General features: G+C 38.0%; 2 protein-coding genes across 2 annotated transcripts; both read left to right on the plus strand.

Annotated features, from left to right (window-relative positions):
• The first annotated feature begins 3,006 nt into the window (after positions 1 to 3,006).
• Positions 3,007 to 4,371, plus strand: LOC21386944 (transcription factor MYB53). Its single transcript, XM_010105643.1, has 3 exons — positions 3,007 to 3,139; positions 3,257 to 3,386; positions 3,531 to 4,371. The coding sequence occupies exons 1-3, from the start codon at positions 3,007 to 3,009 to the stop codon at positions 4,369 to 4,371; spliced, it is 1,104 nt and encodes a 367-aa protein (XP_010103945.1).
• A 10,980-nt stretch (positions 4,372 to 15,351) lies between these two features.
• On the plus strand, positions 15,352 to 16,825 carry LOC112092991. The gene is made up of 3 exons (XM_024170450.1): positions 15,352 to 16,286; positions 16,430 to 16,667; positions 16,763 to 16,825. The coding sequence occupies exons 1-3, from the start codon at positions 15,352 to 15,354 to the stop codon at positions 16,823 to 16,825; spliced, it is 1,236 nt and encodes a 411-aa protein (XP_024026218.1).
• The last annotated feature ends 1,993 nt before the right edge of the window (positions 16,826 to 18,818 follow it).

An 18,818-nucleotide genomic window follows, 5' to 3' on the forward strand; every position in this document is an offset into this window, starting at 1 on the left:
AGCCGACATTGAAACAAAGCCCTTAGCTGTGTGTATGTATATATATATATATATATATATATACAGCAAATAAAGTCTATATATCTTTCTAGCCAAAAAAAAAATCTATCATGTGAAAATTCGTCAATAGAATAATAATGAGTTTTTAACCGATTTGTGCGAATTAAATGATTTAAAACACAATTAAAAGCAGAATTTAAACAAGAACACACAAAATTTATAGTGGTTCACCCTCAATTCGAGAGCTATGTCCACTGCAGGAGGAGAGAAATTTCACTATCTTTGGAGGAATTACACGCACTAATACTCAAAATCAGATTTAAGGGCTTTTTGACTCATAATCCCTTATTTATAGCTTAGTTCACCGCCCTCCGCCCATAAACTTTCCCTATTTGAATTTGGGTTATTTTCCTTATATTTTGGGATAGTTTTCCAAAAGAAAGAGATTACAATTAATCAGTGCAGTTTTCTTATTTAAATTTCATATATTTGGTTTACAAATAGCAAATTTTCGAGCAAATCTTGTGAATCTCATCTCTTGTGTAGCCTCGACTTCGTAAACGCTTTCAGAAGCTTCTTCACTTACGATTGTAGGTACGGTCAACTTCATATTGTCCTTTGTATCCTTTCAGAGCAGCCGACTTCCTTCATATACCTGACACTTCTTTCTAGCGGTTGGCTCTTAAGAAAGTTGTCCACTGATGAGCTGTCTTTGATCATTTAATGCTCTTATTTAGGGCCCATGCAAGGTTTAATTTAAGATTTGATGTTCTACCTACGACAACCCCATCATATATATATATATATATATATATATTGCATTCATATACGTATGAGGTTGACACAGGAAACTGTCGAAAGGATCGTAATAAACCGTTCTTGAAATTAAGTGACAAATTAAAGAGACGTTTTACAATATGCATTATGAGAGAGGAAAAGAATTTAGTTTGAGGTTACTATAAATTAACGAAAGGAGGGGGGGGGGGGGGGGGGGGAAATTGTCTCTCTCACTCCTCATATGGCTGGTGGAAATTGATGTTGACGTTTAATTAAGTTGTCATTAACAAACTAGATGATCAGCTTTAGGTTTGAAATACTTATGCATGGTTAGCTAGCTTTCCAAGTCAGCCCGTAGAAAGACGTGTACAATTCATTGAATTCATCCCTAGAAGCGTGCGCGCACACATATATGTATATACATATACATATATATATATATATGTATGTATATATGTAGTAGCTTTGGTCTTTAATTAGCTACGGCTGTATTGTAATTAGTTGGGCATCCAAAAATACTTATAGTCAAATTTGTACAAGTCATTGGCTTTTACTAGAGAATAACCTTCCACTTTAGTAGTTTAGCAAAGGAAATTGTATAAAAGAACAAGAAGAAAGAGAACAAATTAGCTCTGTATGGAGTAACATTGAATTACATTAATAATTAAGTAATTAGCGCGTAAAAAAACCATGTCTTCTCAAGGTTAAGAAAGTAAAAAGATATATTTTTAGGTTATATTGAGTCGTTAATTTGCTGTACCAACTTCTCCCTAACTGCCCATACCCTAATAGTCAAACGAGTCACATTCTGTGCATCTTTCTAACGATTGTCACTATGTGGCATGTGCTAGCTAGCACCAAAATTTATTTATTTTTTCCTCGTTTTTAGCCACAGAGGAAAGGAGTATGAATTGGCTTGAGAAATATGTAAATGCAAGTGTCATATATGAAGAGAAATGATCCATATAGAAAACGTTAATGTACAGATTCCCTTCAGGATCTTAGATTGTAAAATATGTGTAAATTCTAAATATTGGTAAAAATCCTTCAAGGTCATTGCAGGCAGCGACGAAAGTGACTCTTGTTGCGTGTATGAAACGAGTTCCTTGGCAAGCAATGACATGGCACGGTCTCACGTATTCTGATTTGAAAGTTTAATCCTTTTGTGATATATATATACACACACACACACACACACACACACACACACACACACACACGTTTAGCGTGTTAAAAGAAGCTAAAAACTGTACGTGTTATAGACCAAGTTGCCCCTAGCTATTCCTATTATGCTGAGACCAAGTGTTCCAAACTTCTAATGGTCTCGTTTGGAAGAAAACATTTATCACATTTTTTGCTAAAATAAAAAATCTTACGTAACATATATGTATATGTGTGTGTCTTAGATACGTACACCAGTGACGAAGCGGAATTTTTTGTGAGGGGGGCCTAATAATTACAACAAGAATTTAAAGGGTATAAAATGGTAGTTTTAATTTTTCAGAGGGGCTTTGTTCAATTATCAAAAGATATTTTTATATAAATATAGGGAAAAAAAAGAAAGAAAAAACAATTGAGGGGGGGCTTGAGCCCCTTGGTCAGTATGTAGCTACGTCCCTGACGCACACACATTATTTCTTATTTCTGAAGCGTAAGAGTATTGAAGAGATTCTTAAAAAGTTTGTATTTTTTTGGCAAGAAGTTCATACTTAATCACGCACAATACCTTTAAACTTAAGTGCACATGAATACATTTTGCACTAAACCAATAATACGTCACTCATATCGTATATGTCATGATATGCATGTACGGATCAAATAGTAAATCCCTATTGTATACATCGATCACCTTTCATTTGATTCGTAATGAAAAAGAAATCATCTCATGGTCACATCAATTTTATGTCATATGTATCAAAAGCTAATAATGAAGGATATATCATATATGCGTGCGACCTTAATTAATTACATGACACTGTTTTTCTAATATTACGAGAATATGCGAGGACGTGGGCCAATCTTGACTTGCCAAATAAAAGGTCGGAAACTCTTACATTAAGAAAATAAATAAATAAATAAATATTTTTAAAAAAGATGATTAACGACGAGAAGCACGACGTACGCGAGGAAGATTTGCCTATAAATAATAGGTAAGTTCTAGATTTTGTTCAAACCGAGGGAAGCAGCCAAAGCTAGCTAATTAAGCGCAATAAGTAGACATATTATACAATGGATAGTTCTCCAAGTTGTGAGGAAAACGGTCTCAAAAAAGGGCCCTGGACTCCTGAAGAGGATGAAAAGCTTATCCAACACATCCAGAAACATGGCTTTGGAAGTTGGAGAGCCCTTCCCAAGCTTGCAGGTAAATTTCTATACTTCATCTAAATTTATGTACTTTAATTTTTATCTCTTTATATCTATAAGCTAGCCTAGATAGTATTTTGACTTTTTTTTCTCCACTTTTTTTTTGTCTCTACAGGTCTCAACAGATGTGGCAAAAGCTGCAGGTTAAGATGGACAAATTACTTGAGGCCTGATATCAAGAGAGGCAAATTTTCTCAAGATGAGGAGCAAACAATTCTTCATCTTCATTCCATCCTTGGAAACAAGTAATAATTATGTTATAGTGAATTTATATAAATACCAACTTTTCCATATTTTCATCTATTTTCAGCGAGCTGATCACATGTATACACTATAATAATTAAGCTTATATTTATTTATTTTTTTGTTTTGTTTTGCGTCTTCATAAGATGGTCAGCAATAGCAACACATTTACCGGGAAGAACAGACAACGAAATCAAGAATTTCTGGAACACCCATTTGAAGAAGAAGCTAATCCAAATGGGTTTTGATCCAATGACCCATCAGCCGAGAATCGACCTCTTTTCCAGCTTGCCTCATCTTATGGCCTTGGCTAACTTCAAAGATCACCTTCTGAAGCATCATCCATTAATGGACCTTCAACTCCTCCAAAGTTTGCTTCTCCAATCCAGCTACGTCCAGCAGATCGAAAACGACGTCGTTGCGGATCATGATCATGTGGATAACCCGTTTTCAAACTTGATGTCACAAGTACTAGTGGGAAATCCAAGCTTATTTTCTCATCATCATGAAAATTATTATTATGATAATACTAGTACCACTTCTCCTCAACCACTCCACCAATATCCAGCCCTATTATCTCACCTAGACCCACAAAAAGTCCCTCTCAGTTTTCAACCATCTTTGAATAGTGATCATCACGAACATGATCAAAATATTATGGGCCAGCAGCTAGGTAATTCTGAGAGCTTTACTACAAATATGGTTAGTAATGATCTGCAAGGAGATTACCCACCTGATCATGATCATCATGATCATGACTCATCATCTACATGGTTTATTCCACCTCTTTCTCCTTCAAATATTCTTCCAAATTTAACTCATCATGAGGCGTTAATGTGCAATAATATTATAATTCCAGGAGATTCCACAAGCATTACTAGTACTATGTCTAGCTATGGACGTCCAAGTAGTAGTACTACTACTAATTATATTTCGCATTCGCCTACTGAACTTTTTCTAGATGATCCCACTATGCATTATAACTAATTTCATATAGTTCATTAGTTACGATTGAGCTAGAAAGGTACTTGATAATTATGCTTGTATTATCGGACCTTTTATTTTCTTTAATTTCTTATTCTGCTGTGTATATTCTTGTAATATATAGTACATTAGCCATACATATGAAGGGACATATGAGCATCAACAACTTATCATGTACCACTATTGTACATATATGTTTATAGAGATTTTTTTCCCTTTGAAATCTGATGTATATATTTCTATTTGAATAATTATCAGTTTGAATTTTTATTCAAATCAGTTTAGTTTATCAGTACTACTGAACGTGTTGACTTGAGTTTATCAAGAAAGAACTATATAGTACACTCTTTCTTTTCTTTCTTCTAATGATGCAAAAACTAAATATAATATTACCAACATCAATCAATATATATTCATATATTGTTTTGCGCCCTCTAGTTCATTCTTAGCCAAGTGGGGCAGAATATCGACACAAAAACAAGTATTAATTACATATAAAAAATTTTAAAATGTTTAGTTATGAATTATGATAAGCAATATTACAAGAGTGATTAGGGCGCACAATAAAAATTTTAGAGGGAATTATATACTGAATTAGCACATCAAGAATATTGAATACGTACATTAAAAAAAAATGGTTTTGTTTTGCTCAAATTATGGTACGTACTAGATAAAAACATACACACGCATCATATCATAGTAGTATTCGGGAATGTTATATATGATCAATTTACATGATTTTCTCCTCAAGTCTTGTATAATTCATACTCGGTATGTTGGCCTATTAATTAACTTAATTAACTGATCACCGTGGAGAAATAAACTCTTTGCCGACCTTTGGGAATATATAAATATATTTGTGTGTGTCTGTGTATGTGTATGCATATTGATATTTATAATTGATCTTCAAGTATATATCGTAATTAATTTGATTTTTTTTCACATATTAATTACGTACTTTGGCAAAATGAAATGCGAGTTTGTTGAGATCACTGAGACGAAAGTATGTATATATATATATATATATATATTTATTCCTTTTTTCCTTTTTGCTTGGAAGTTGAACGTAAGACGAAACTTATGGGCTCGTTGAGAATTCCCACATCGCAATTATTAAAATGCATATAAATGCAAATGAGAAGAATTTGAAATATATATATATATATATATGGAAACAGTTACAGGTGAGATTAAATAAGTTAGTGCGTAAATATAAAAATCACTAAGTAGTACGGTAATCTGGATCCTATAAATTTGCTTGTCACCGGTAGAACTAAGACTTTATTCCTTCTTTATCATCAAGACATTGACTGTATGAATTATATACAAAGTTCTAATCATAAGGAAGCTAACACCTCATAGGTGTCGATACGTTAGCGGTCGGTTTCCACAAGTTACTTGTGTGTTTCAAGTAATACAATGAAAATGGCGAATAGATTATGTGGTCACCTAGCTAGGTAATGATCTTCAAAGCTATGAAGAAAAACAAGGTTGGTTAGGTAATTTCTTCTTCTCCTTTTATTTCTCAATTAAAAAAGAGAATAGAAGAAAACCTCTCACTATACCTAATCCTTCTACCATTTGTTGTTATGCCACCAAAATTTTCTTACGTCATGAAATCACGTTTTTATATATAGTAATTTACAATTAAGTTTGTCCAGGTTAACTTGGTCAAAGAAATCATGGCATTCCATTTGCATTGGTTGGTAAAAAAAGATGGAAATGGCTACAAGTGCCAACAATAGCAAAGAAAGGGATATTTTATATTTTGTGGTAAAACCAGGGCGCATAATATAAGCTTAGAAAGTAATAAATAAGGCGATTGCAATTCTACTCCACATGATTAAATATTAGCATATGAGTATTAGCTTATGAAACACTTTTGACCAATCCATTATTTTAATTAATTAATTTCGATTGGGAGAAAAGAAGTAAGAGAGGGACTGAGGTGGTAGTGTGTAATATAATTATTATCAGAAAACAGTAGAGATTTAAAGCTGGCAGCGCATAGGATTATAAGCAAGAATTTTGTTATCTAGTTATACCTTCTTTCCACCAAACAGCTTGATGAATAATCCTAGTAGGTAAACTTTAATTTAGAAATTAATGGCATGTTGACAGAATCATGTTTAATGCTTAATATTAATTCTGAGATTAGCTAGCAGTTAAAATTATACTAAATGACCACCGTAAGATTCAGTTCAAATACCCATCCGAAAGTTTAGAAAACATATATATATATATATATATAGTGTATATGTGTGTGTATTTATTTTTATATTTATGAAACTATATTTGAAAACAATACACCCAATTTGAGTAACATTGTCTTTAGGGGGAAAATGGCGACACCGTAGATAATGTTGCTTATTAGTTCGAAAACATGACTAGTTTTTCATATTGTGGGAAAGCCAAAAAATAATAATAGAAAAAAATTTCCAAAAACGAAGATGAAATCTTTTTTTTTTTTTAATAATTGTCCGTAAATTTTAGTTTTTACCATAACGTACCTGTGGTTTCTTATACAAAACGACAGACTACAAAAGAAGACGTTTTTTTTTGTTTTGTTTTTGTTTTTTTTAAGACTTAACAAGTAAGGGTGATAATTCGTGTTAGTGGGTCGTATTCGTGTCAACCCGTTTATTAATTGTGTCAGAAAACATCAATGGAAACACGATCTGTTTATTAAACATGTCAAAAATGTTAATTCAAACACGACTCATTTATTAATCGTGTTAATTATGTCAACCGTATAACCCGTTTAAATTAATATATTGAATAAATAATTAATATAATAATGACTTATTTAACACGGTCAAAACATGTTTAACATGTTTATTGGTCAATTTATCTTTTTCTTTAAAAAAATAAATGAATTTTACCTACAAATATTAAAATTCACATTATTTGTATTTAATATGTCATATAAACTTTCATGTTATATCACATATCATTAGATTGTAGATGATACATATTGTTAATCATGTCAATTCGTGTCACTTCATGTTAGGAGGTCAACCCTAACTTAACCCATTTATTAATTGTGTTAATTGTGTCAACCCGATTATAACCCAAACACATTTATAATAAACTCAAACCCACTAATTTTATGCGGGTTTTGAGTTGTGTCGTTGTATCACTATCTGGACTGCTAGCCTTATTAACAAGAGTACACTGTACTTAGGAACGGCATGTGCTTTGTATTAGAACAACGTGTCCTTTTTGTAAGTAAACCATTAGCAGTATGTGGTACAAGGGACTTGAGTCACATCATTTAAAAAATTTGAAATGTTTTTAATTGATCGTTTACCCTAACTCAACCCATTTATTAATTGTGTTAATTGTGTCAACCCGACTATAACCCAAACACATTTATAATAAACTCAAACCCACTAATTTTATGCGGGTTTTGAGTTGTGTCGTTGTATCATCTGGACTGCTAGCCTTATTAACAAGAGTACACTGTACTTAGGAACGGCATGTGCTTTGTATTAGAACAACGTGTCCTTTTTGTAAGTAAACCATTAGCAGTATGTGGTACAAGGGACTTGAGTCACATCATTTAAAAAATTTGAAATGTTTTTAATTGATCGTTTATTCGTTTTTCATGCTTTAATATTACAGTCCATTTAATGATGTTAATAGCGTGACGATTTGAATCTGGTATTTGTCCTCTCTCTTCGTTGAAGAAATTGATAAAAATCTCACCAAATCAGTTCAAAATCAACGAGATACCAACTCAAATCATGGGATGCTGAGAGACACCAAGAAAAGAGTCAACTCTCCTACTGCAAACTTAGCGCAATGCATAGCTGTCTCTCATGGATTCACACCATCTAGAATTAATATGCCTTAATGCTTGGTTTCAGGAAATGATTCGTTTCCTTTAGAAATCATTCTTTCCCTTCTTATATTATTATTACCGTTGGTTAGCATATAGCCGTTAGACAAAGTCTTGTATATAAGCTTGCTTTTGGTTTTGTATTATTCAAGTGTGAAATATAGCAGAGCACTCTATTTACACACATCCATCTATTCTTTCAAAATTCATTTGATATCTCGTATCTCTCCTTTGTTAATTTTACATTAATATATAGTTAAAAAGTCTGAATTATCATTTATGTATCAAAATATAGGAGTTGCGTATGATTTTTTATTTTGATGTAATTTTGACAATATTTAATCGTTTAAAGCATGTACTTTGGCAAATTTTTTCCTACTAATATTTATTTTCTTGTTTTGGGTTATATGTTTGGTAAAAGAAAGTCTAGTTTGGCGGCCAGTTGCATAATTTGATTTGAAGTTTGGTCTATGGATTTTCCCTATCCAGTATCCATGATTGAGCTTTCAAAATCAGTACTACTTACGCACATATGCAGCATATCTCGAGCATCAAAGCTGAAGCTGATCTTGCTGGTAGAGACTAGAAAGTAAGTGTAATCCAAAATATCTGTACGTAACAATATTTCCTAATTAACAGATTGCACCACCAATTAATACCTGCCGTATATTTTCCCAATTAAACTACTACATAGTTGTTGTTGTTGTTGTTTTTTTTTTTTTTTTTCTGAATCATCATAATTTGGAAGTTAGAAATGTGTTAGTTTCAACTGTAGTTGAAAATAAGAATGTAGGAGATAGATATAGTATAAAATGTATGGACAAGCTAATGGGTTGAACATGATAAATTATGATGCGGTTTGAACTATAGGTGATCAACAGAATTTTACGGGAAGGTTCTGATACATTCGCGAACATGTGAATTAGTACTCTCTTCCTTTTTTTTTTTTTTTTTTTCCTTCATGCTTCGTTGAGACATAATACTTATCACTAGCTAGTCTTATATGCGTTTCACAAGGCTGCAAATTATAAAATAACAATCCAAAAAGCAAACAACAACAATATAATAATCCAACTATTAAGAGGCCGTTTTTATTTTTATTTTTAACCCTTATGCAAAATATTATTATTTTAGATCTCAGCATAGTCAGGTTGCATGCAATGTTGATGGTGGATATATGTTTGGCAAGGTTAGGGATCACTTGGGGAGGGGACCCATAAGCACCAAGAAATTTAGACATTAAAAAAAATGATCAAAATGGACCCATATACCCACATGACATGTGCCCCAATTGGCCAAACTCTAACTGCACTTTGTCTTTGCATTATTTGTAAGAGGCGCTCTAGTACGAACATCGCATTATTCTCATGATCTATCTGAAGCTTGAATATCTTCTTTTTATATGAAAAAGGAAAAAATTATATATAATATATATGCAGCTAGCTAGGATAGCTTGTATATCCAATATTTTAACCTCGTCATATATATAATTCATGGAATTGTCTCCCATCCGACAATCTCAATTTTGCTGACTAGTCCGGTACAACTACTATAGCCGTTGGATGCTTTATGGACGATTGGTTTTCTTTGAGGGCATGTTAGGCCTCGTTCGTTTCGCTGATTCGAGTTTAGAATTCGATTTTATGTGAGAGCTTTTTACTGTAATAAAAAAGTTAGATGTGACTGTTTGTGAGAGTTTTTTACTGTAATAAAATTTAAATTCTAAACTCGAATCAGCGAAACGAACAAGGCCTAAATTTTTGATAAAGTGTGTTGTGGTGGTGTAGGGTCTATTACAAGACATATTTAAAAATATGAGGCCTGCGATGATAATGAATAAAAAATAAAAAAGAAAATGAGGAAATAAAATAAAGAGTAGGATTATTTTCATAAATATCCTTTAAAGTATGTAATTTGTTTTAAAATTGCTTATAATTTTTTTAAACAGTTCAAAATATTTTTTGATATATAAAAAAACATTTAAAATACTCCGTTCATCTCCTTCTGTCCACTTTTGTCCATCATTTTAACTTTTTGCTAACATGGCACTCATTAAAACATTAAAAAATAAAATTAAACTGACAAAAAGAGATTAATTATTAAAAAAATAATAAACACTCCCACAAAATACGAATAATATTTTGAAGAATAATAATAAAAAAAAAGCAGATCAAACTATTTTAAAAAACTCTAAAGCATCTTCTTCTCCATGTGTATGTTCCATGATCCATCGGCTTGAGGGGATCATCACACAGGTGTGGGGCTTAGTTGCCGAAGGGGCTGCTGCAAAGGGAGGAGGGAAGTTGGACCTGGGTTGCGAGGGCTTTGAAGCAGAGGCTTGCAAGCAGGGGATGGGTCGGCTTGGCTTGGGTTCGATGGCGGTCACTTGGGTGGGTTGCCCAACGATGAGGTTGGATGGCCTTGGAGGGGCATCGTTGTTTGAATAAGATTGAATCTATTTTTTGTTTTTTCCTTTCAAATTTTACATATCTGGGTTTTGGAGATGTTTGAATGAGATGAAAAAAATTTAATCGAAGTATATGGTTTCTTCACTGATGGAGAAGGCGACAGCTTCGGCCGAAAATTCGCCGAATTCGATCTAGAATAACGAAAAGATTTAGACTTGGGAACACGAGATTTGATTCGATTGAAATTTGGGATCCTTTATTGAAGAAAACATAATGTGACTTTCAAAGCTTTTTTTTTTTTTTTTTTTTTTCATTCTTCCTGATTTGAATTGCCACAAAATCGTCGTAGGAAGTTGTTTCTAATAGAAATTTGTTGGGTTGTCTTGGTTTCTTTGGTCTGAAAGTGGTTGCTTTTTGTTGGGGAGTTTGGCGTAGGAGACTATGAATATGGACTTCCATTGATGATGATGAAGAGAATGTTGGATTTCATTTTATTTTATTTATTAATATTTAAATATTTGATTTTTATTTGTTAAATATTTTTAATTAACTTTTAATACTCATTTTTATTGCCATGTATTTTCCATCCAAGTGATATATAGAATTGGATGGAAAGGGTAATTTGATCTATTTTTTATAAATATGTCGTGTTTTAAATTGTTTTAAAAAATCAAGAGGTATTTTAAAATAATGTATATATTTTGAGAGGTATTTATAAAAATAATCCGTTTTTAAAAACTTTTTATATATGCCCCCTTATGAACAAAATTTCATAGATGCCCCCTCATTAACGAATATTTTCTCTAATTCATTCTTATTTACTATTTTTAAAAAATGTCTTTAATTAAAGATATATTTTTTTCTAATTTATTTGCCCTTGGTTAAGGTTCCTTTCCTTTTTCAAATGTCTCTATTTAAACATATGCAATCTTTTCTAATATAATTATTTTCTCTTATCTACCTGCTAAATTAATTACAATATCACAATCAATCATAATAAAATTTGAAAAAGTTTTTGTAATATATCTTGTAATTTGGGTTTATTTAGAAAGTATATCATTTATTTTGAACCTCATCAAACATATGTACTAGGACATGTCAAGTGTGAAACAAAATTCATACTCTGAACAAGCCTACGCTCAATTATGACTGGTGTAATGACAGAAATACTATCAAGGAATTCAAAAATAATTTAAAAAAAAAAAAAAAAGCTTTTCTGGATAGAAAAAAAAGGTGTTCTTAGCACTGATATAAAAGGAAGTAACCGTGGTTATAATAGTTCTCCCATCATCAACGATTAACGATGGTTCCTTTACTTTGATAATCATTTACTATAACATCAGAAATGGGATTTTTGTTGTGATAGTTATAATAGTATAATTGATCGTATATGTAGACATCAATGTTGTGTGGAAAAATGTAGATGACGCGTGAAAAAATAACAGTGTGACACGTGGTCTTCCTTTCCCTCAAAAGGCAACAACCCTCAACGGTGGGGGTTCCCTTTCTTTCTACTGCGAAGGAAGCACAGCCTTCGACGTCGACTCCTCTTGACGACGACAGGTTGTACTGTCGACCTTACGGCAGGAATCCTTCGGGAAGAAATTAATTGCCAGGAGAGACAACTAGGCTGAGCAAATAGTGACGGCGAGAGGAATGCCCGAAGAGGTGAAAGCCTGACATCGCAAGTTACGTGCGGAAATAGGAGATGTCTGCAGTATAGGCATTAAATGTAAACCCTTAAACCGCCCTACATGGGACAAAAAAGGGTTACAGGTGCGCACAGAGCCGTAATGGGAGACTAGTTGGCTGAGTGAACAGTGCGCAAAAGTGATTAGTGGGCTACGGTCTGGGCCTAGAAAGGCAGGCCACTTGAGTGCTTTTCAGCCTAAAATGAAAACCCACCCGACGAAGGAAGCTCGGCTATAAAAGGAGAGAAGCCTCGTACAGAAGAGAGGTTGATCTTTTCTGAGAGAAAAGAACGAGAGAGCAATTTGTGGTGTAAATTGTAACAATCTCAAAAGGAATAAAAAACTACAGTGGATGTAGCTATTCATTTATAAGAGTGAACCACTATAAATTTTGTGTGTTTTTCTACTTTAAGCATTTTTTCTTACATTGCTCACTACACAAAAAATACCACAAGCACTTCACTACCTATATTAAGTATACAGTCAATATTAAGCCGGTAATCCAACAGGATACCTAGCGGTGACCCGGCCCATTTATGTTGACGAGTTTTTACCGTCAACAATTGGCGACTCCGCTGGGGATCGAACCCAGAATCTCTGGTTCAGGCGTTTGACCCCCAACAACGACATAGTCAGCAAACATGCCTCCAAGAAGAAGGATTGAGGCCATCAACCAAGGCAGCCAAATGGACGAAACCGCCACACATCCGGTGAATGACGGGATGGAGGAAGGTCACGAGGGTCCACCTCCGGTCAGAAACGAAGTCCCGCTCCCAGACGTGCCGCGGCTGGACCCTATACAGATGCAAGCCCAACTAACCACTCTAACCGACCTGGTACGTGGACTAATGGTTGTAGTTGAGCGCTTGGACGGAAGGAACTTTATGCCGCCTCTAGAAGACGCTCTGATGCCGCCGGGAGCTGCCATGGCTGAAAACCACAACCCCGATGACCGCCAACATGACCTAGAAGGAGTCGGGGACAACGAGAACCATAGAGGCCATCCTAAGCCTCGACCTTCCCAATCCTCCGGCAGCCGTCCAAGGGCTGTCGGGCTTCGGGCTCCCGGGGACCAGATAACGAGAGGTCTGGGGAACCCCGAGGTGCTACCCAGAACCCAGGAGGAAACCCACCGGAGGGTCAGTACAGGCGGGCGGACAGGCAAGGGGCGGACCTAACGTCCAAAGGGCAGAGGCGTCAAGAGTAGGTGGCTCAGCCATCTCGGCCGAAGAAGCGCGCGCCATTATGGAGCGAATGGCCAACCTAGAGCAAAAACTCATGGGCAACGTCGCCGGCCTAAAAAAGAACATAGGGCGAGTGGCCGAGGTAGTAAACGTTGACATCACGCCTAGCCACACACACGACCATCCATTTACCGCGGAAATAATGGCGCCACCTCTCCCCGATAAATACAGGTCACCGTCGATCCCACCATATGACGGTCGAGGGGATCCCGACGATCACTTAGAGATGTACGCAGGGCACATGCTCTTACATGGGTACGCCGAGGAGATTATGTGCCGAGCTCTGCCCGAAGATGGTTTCGGATGCTGAAGCCAAACTCTATCTCAAGCTGGGATGAGTTGAAGGAAGCGTTCTCCTTCCAGTTTATAGGGGTTAAAAAATATGTCCCCTTAAAGCAGAATCTGACGACGATATACCAGAAGCCAAATGAATCGTTAAGGGAGTAGCTTGCGAGATATGGGGAAGCTGTCGCCGCCAGAATGGACATAACCGACCGAGAGGCCTTGATGGGGGCATTATCTAGCATGAAGAAAATAACCCCCTTCAAGAGATAGCTGAACTTAAAACCCCCGTCCAGCTATAAGGAATTCCCTGCACGAGCGCAAGGCTACATAAACGCCAAGGAAGCGGATGCGAATGATCCTGAGCACAGGTCCAATAAGAACAAGGGGAGCGAACAAGAGTCGACGCCAGCAAAATAGGATGGAAAGAAGCAACGAGGTGGAGGAAGCGGGGACAAGCAGCCCGCCTCGACGTCGAACACTCCAGAAACCAAAAAGCCGAGACAATAGGAGAACCGTAAGCCTCGACCGTTTCAAAGGTATGATTCCTACCATGAATTAACAGTAGGAACCGAGAAAGTGTTCAATTAGGTCGGCCGCGGGAATCTATTGCACTGCCCAGAGCCAATGAGGTCAGACCCTAGCTGAAGGAACCAGAAGAAGTACTGTAGGTTCCACGGCGACATCGGCCACCACACCAACGATTGCGCCGATTTTAAAGATGAGATCGAAAGAGTGATCCCTGAGGGGAGGCTATAGGAGTTCAAAGCCGACCGGAGACGTAGAAACGATGGCCACGGCGGCCAGAATGATGGTCGGTGCCGAGATGAGAACCAGCGCCCGAAGGACCGAGAACCCATCGGCGTCATACGAACTGTCCTCGGCGGCCCCTATATAGGAGGAGATTCAAAGAGGTCTCAGAAGGACTACACCCACAAACTAGAGGGGTTTACCAGGAAAGGTTCTGGAGTGTCTCTACCATAAAAATACCAAGATTCAGCAACGCTGACGTAGCATTCAATGAGGACGACGCCAGCGGAGTTCACTTCCCCCACAATGACGCGTTGGTGGTAGAAGCCATGATCGGGAACCATACTGTGTGCCGGATCCTAGTGGACAACGGGAGCTTGGTAGACCTCCTATACTCTGACTGTCTAGAAAAGATGGGGATTCCAAAGGAGTAACTGAAAAAGTCCTCCAGACCATTGTACGGCTTTACGGGGGACTCCGTCATCCCCCAGGGGACTATCCGGCTGCCCATAACCGCAGGGGAGAAACCTCGACAGGCCACCACAATGGCTAATTTTGTGGTAATAAAGGGGGGCTCCCAGTACAATGCCGTGATTGGAAGACCAACCCTTCAGGCGCTGAGGACAATCACCTCCATTTACCACCAAAAAGTCAAGTTCCCCACCCCAAATGGCGTGGGAAAAATGAAGAGCAACTAGTACGAGGCAAGGGTTGCATACTCTGATGCCCTACACGGATATGATCAGCTAGGAAGGCAGGAGACCGGGATGGTTTATCAAAGCTCCGTGCTGATAAGAGAAGAAGAAAGGGTCCAGCTGCCAATCTACTATGTGAGCAAAAGACTCCTCGACGCCGAGTCAAGATATACCGAAATGGAACGCTTGGCCCTCACCTTGATGGTAGCCTTGAGGAAGCTTCGACATTATTTTCAATCTCAGATAATACGGGTTCTCACTAATCACCCGTTAAGACAGGTGCTGCAAAAGCCTGAAACTTCTGGTCGACTTCTCAAATGGTCGGTGGAGTTAAGCCAGTTCGACATTAAGTATGTACCAAGGGCGGCGATCAAGGGCCAAGCACTGGCTGACTTTCTGGCTGAATTCTCCCATAGAACGGCTCACACCACACCAGAAGAAGTCGAGAGAATAGAATGGAAGCTCTACGTGGATGGAGTGTCGAGCGATAACGGGTCCGGAGCCGGCATCTTGTTAATTAGCCCAGAAGGTCACAAGATTACCTCGGTGGTTCGATTTAAATTTAAGGTGTCGAATAACGAGGCAGAGTACGAGGCGCTAATTGCAGGGCTGCGATTGGCCAGTCACCTAAAAATTGAAAGGCTCAGCATCTACAGCGACTCCCAATTGATCGTCAGGCAAGTGAAGGAAGAATACCAAGCGCGCGGCGAGAAAATGGGTGCGTACTTAAGGAAGGTAAAGGAAGAACTCGTCAAGTTCAAAAATTATGAGATACTTCAGATACCACGAGCTGAAAACACCAACGTTGATGCTCTGGCAAAGCTAGCGTCTTCAAAAGACTCCGACGCATTGGGGGTCGTTCCTATTGAAGAACTAGAGCGGCTGACCATTGAGGAAGTGATTGAGACATTAATCATCCACACAGGCGAAAGTTGGATGATGCCGCTTATCCAGTACCTGATGGATGCAAAACTACCAAACAATAAATACGAGGCCAGACGGATCAGGTATAGAGCTGCCAGATACTTATTGTACGACGGTTTGCTTTACCGATGAGGCTATTCGACACCTTTACAACGGTGCTTGGACAATAATGAAGCCTAGAAGGTCCTCCAGGAAATCCACGAAGGAGTCTGTGGTAATCATACAGGGGGCAGTCTTTAGCTCTTAAGATTTTGAGGCAAGGGTACTACTGGCCCACGCTTAAGAAGGACGCATACCAATACGCTCGACATTGTGACAAGTGCCAAAGGTATGCCACAATTCCTAGAACACCCCCAGAAAACCTAACTTCCATTCTCAGTCCGTGGCCCTTCGCCAAATGGGGAGTCGACTTAATCGGGCCGTTACACCTTGCACCCGGAGGCTTTAAGTTTGCCATTGTCACGGTAGACTACTATACAAAATGGGCAAAGGCAAAGGCTCTGACTACAACCACGGAAGCAGCTTGCACTAATTTCATGTGGAGCAACATTGTGTGCAGGTTCGGGGCCCCTACTCGATAGTGTCCGACAATGGGAAACAGTTCGATAATGCCTCAACATGAAGATTCTGCGACAGCTTGGGCATTCGAAAGGATTTCTCAGCGCCGATACACCCACAATCTAACGGGCAAGTCAAAGTAGTCAACAAAATATTAAAGTATACCCTCAAGAAGAAGCTCGACGATCTAAAGGGAAAATGGGCCGAGGAACTCCCCAAGGTCTTGTGGGCATACAGATGATGAGCCGAAGTACCATGGGCGAAATGCCCTTCTCTATGGTGTATGGCGTCGAGGCAGTACTGCCCATAGAAATTGAGACGCCGACTCTAAGAACTACGATGACGGTAATACAGAAGGCATGAATGGAGAACTCAACCTATTAGAAGAAAAAAGGCTCGACTTCCAGTTACGCCTCGCCGCCTACCAGCAGAGGGTAGCACGATATTACAACAAAAAAGTCGAACAACGAAGGTTCATCCCAGGAGACCTAGTATTAAAAAGGGTAACACAGAGTACAAAACCCAAAAATACTGGTCCTCTGGGCCCAACTTGGGAAAGACCCTACCGAATAAGAGAAGTATTGCGTCCTGGCACCTACATTTTGGAAAGTCTCTCCGGCAAGAAGATTCGGCATCCATGGAATGCAAAACAGCTAAAGCTGTACTACCAATAATGTATGTAGTTTTTTAAACGCATCTTAGTCACATTTTTGGCAATTTAAATAAATTATGAGTTTATAGAAATATTGTCCAAAAGTAAGAAGAATTCACCCTCGAATAAACTTGTTTGCTTAAAAAACCAAGGTATATTAAACTGACAAGGGGGCAGTAAGGGATCTACGGATCACCGGAGAAAAACTTAGAAAATTTAACAAAATTTTCTAAGGCGATGACCCTAAGGCGCAAAAGCTAACGCCGACTCTTCCAAGGAGGAGAGGCGAGGAAAAACATAGAAAATTTTACGAAATTTTCTAATGCGACGACCCCAAGGGGCAAAAGCTAAAGCTGACTCTTCCAAGGAAGAAAGGCGAGGAAAAACTTAGAAAATTTTACGAAATTTTCTAAGGCGACGACCCCAAGGGGCAAAAGCTAACGCCGACTCTTCCAAGGAAGAAAGGCGAGGAAAAACTTAGAAAATTTTATGAAATTTTCTAAGGCGACGGCCCTAAGGGGCAAGAGAAGCAATAAAGGCAATTATGTAAAAATCCCAAATATTATATATAAAAAAATAAATATGCCCCACATTACACAAAAGTATATAAAAAAAAAGGAAAAGCTTTAAGCCTCGCCACCGGCCACCGAGTTCTCGCCGTCACCAGGTGGGGAAGGATTGTCATCGTCAGCAGGAGGAGGAGGAGCAATATAAAGGAAGCTCAAATCCCACTTAGGATGCTCTTATTTTATCAGATCGACGATTTGCTGACCAGTGGAGTGAAAATCCTTGGTGCGAATGTCGATGAGCTCCGGAGAAGCCTTGAACTCCTCAATGATCTCCACACGCTTGGCGTCAAACATTGCTATGGCCTCAGCTTTGGCTTCCTTCTTCCCTGACTTCTTCTCAGAAATTTCTGCCCGCTTTGTAAGATCCGCAACCGCAGCGGTTAAGCTGGTCAACTTCTTTTGAAGGTCTGACATCTTGGCCAATTCACCTTCCAAACTCCTAAGTTGGGCCACGGCCACACCCCTCTCATCGACGACAGCCGAGCACTTATTCTTGGCGTCGTCAAGAAGAGAGTTAAGCTTGGCTTCGACGCTGTCCATCTCCTTATCACGTTCTTCAACCTTCACTAAATCAATGAGGTTGAGAATGGCAAGGACTAGGTCCTAAAAAATTGAAGGTTAGAAAATAAAGATACACGGGACAAAATCAACAAGAAAAAAGAGAGGCAAATTGATCGAGGCTTACATGGATCTGGAAGGAGATCTGCTTGCGCTGACGGTCAACTAGAGAAGATTGGGCGGTGGCAATCCAGTGCGGCTTGATAAAAGACTCATATAGAGCTTGGAAGATGGTTACGCCCAAACGTGTACAAAAACAAGCGGTCAATTGTAGTACA

Source organism: Morus notabilis, unplaced genomic scaffold, assembly GCF_000414095.1.
Source record: "Morus notabilis unplaced genomic scaffold, ASM41409v2 Scaffold558, whole genome shotgun sequence".
NCBI classification, from domain to species: domain Eukaryota; kingdom Viridiplantae; phylum Streptophyta; class Magnoliopsida; order Rosales; family Moraceae; genus Morus; species Morus notabilis.

What these genes read in the sequence shown, in the direction of transcription:
- LOC21386944 (XM_010105643.1), top strand. Translation starts at nt 3,007, where the DNA reads ATGGATAGTTCTCCAAGTTGTGAGGAAAACGGTCTCAAAAAAGGGCCC. An exon ending in AGCCCTTCCCAAGCTTGCAG is followed by an intron (nt 3,140 to 3,256) that starts GTAAATTTCTAT and finishes TTGTCTCTACAG; the next exon opens with GTCTCAACAGATGTGGCAAA. An exon ending in CATTCCATCCTTGGAAACAA is followed by an intron (nt 3,387 to 3,530) that starts GTAATAATTATG and finishes CGTCTTCATAAG; the next exon opens with ATGGTCAGCAATAGCAACAC.
- LOC112092991 (XM_024170450.1), top strand. Translation starts at nt 15,352, where the DNA reads ATGGTTTATCAAAGCTCCGTGCTGATAAGAGAAGAAGAAAGGGTCCAG. An exon ending in TACGAGGCCAGACGGATCAG is followed by an intron (nt 16,287 to 16,429) that starts GTATAGAGCTGC and finishes GTAATCATACAG; the next exon opens with GGGGCAGTCTTTAGCTCTTA. An exon ending in TTAAGTTTGCCATTGTCACG is followed by an intron (nt 16,668 to 16,762) that starts GTAGACTACTAT and finishes CATTGTGTGCAG; the next exon opens with GTTCGGGGCCCCTACTCGAT.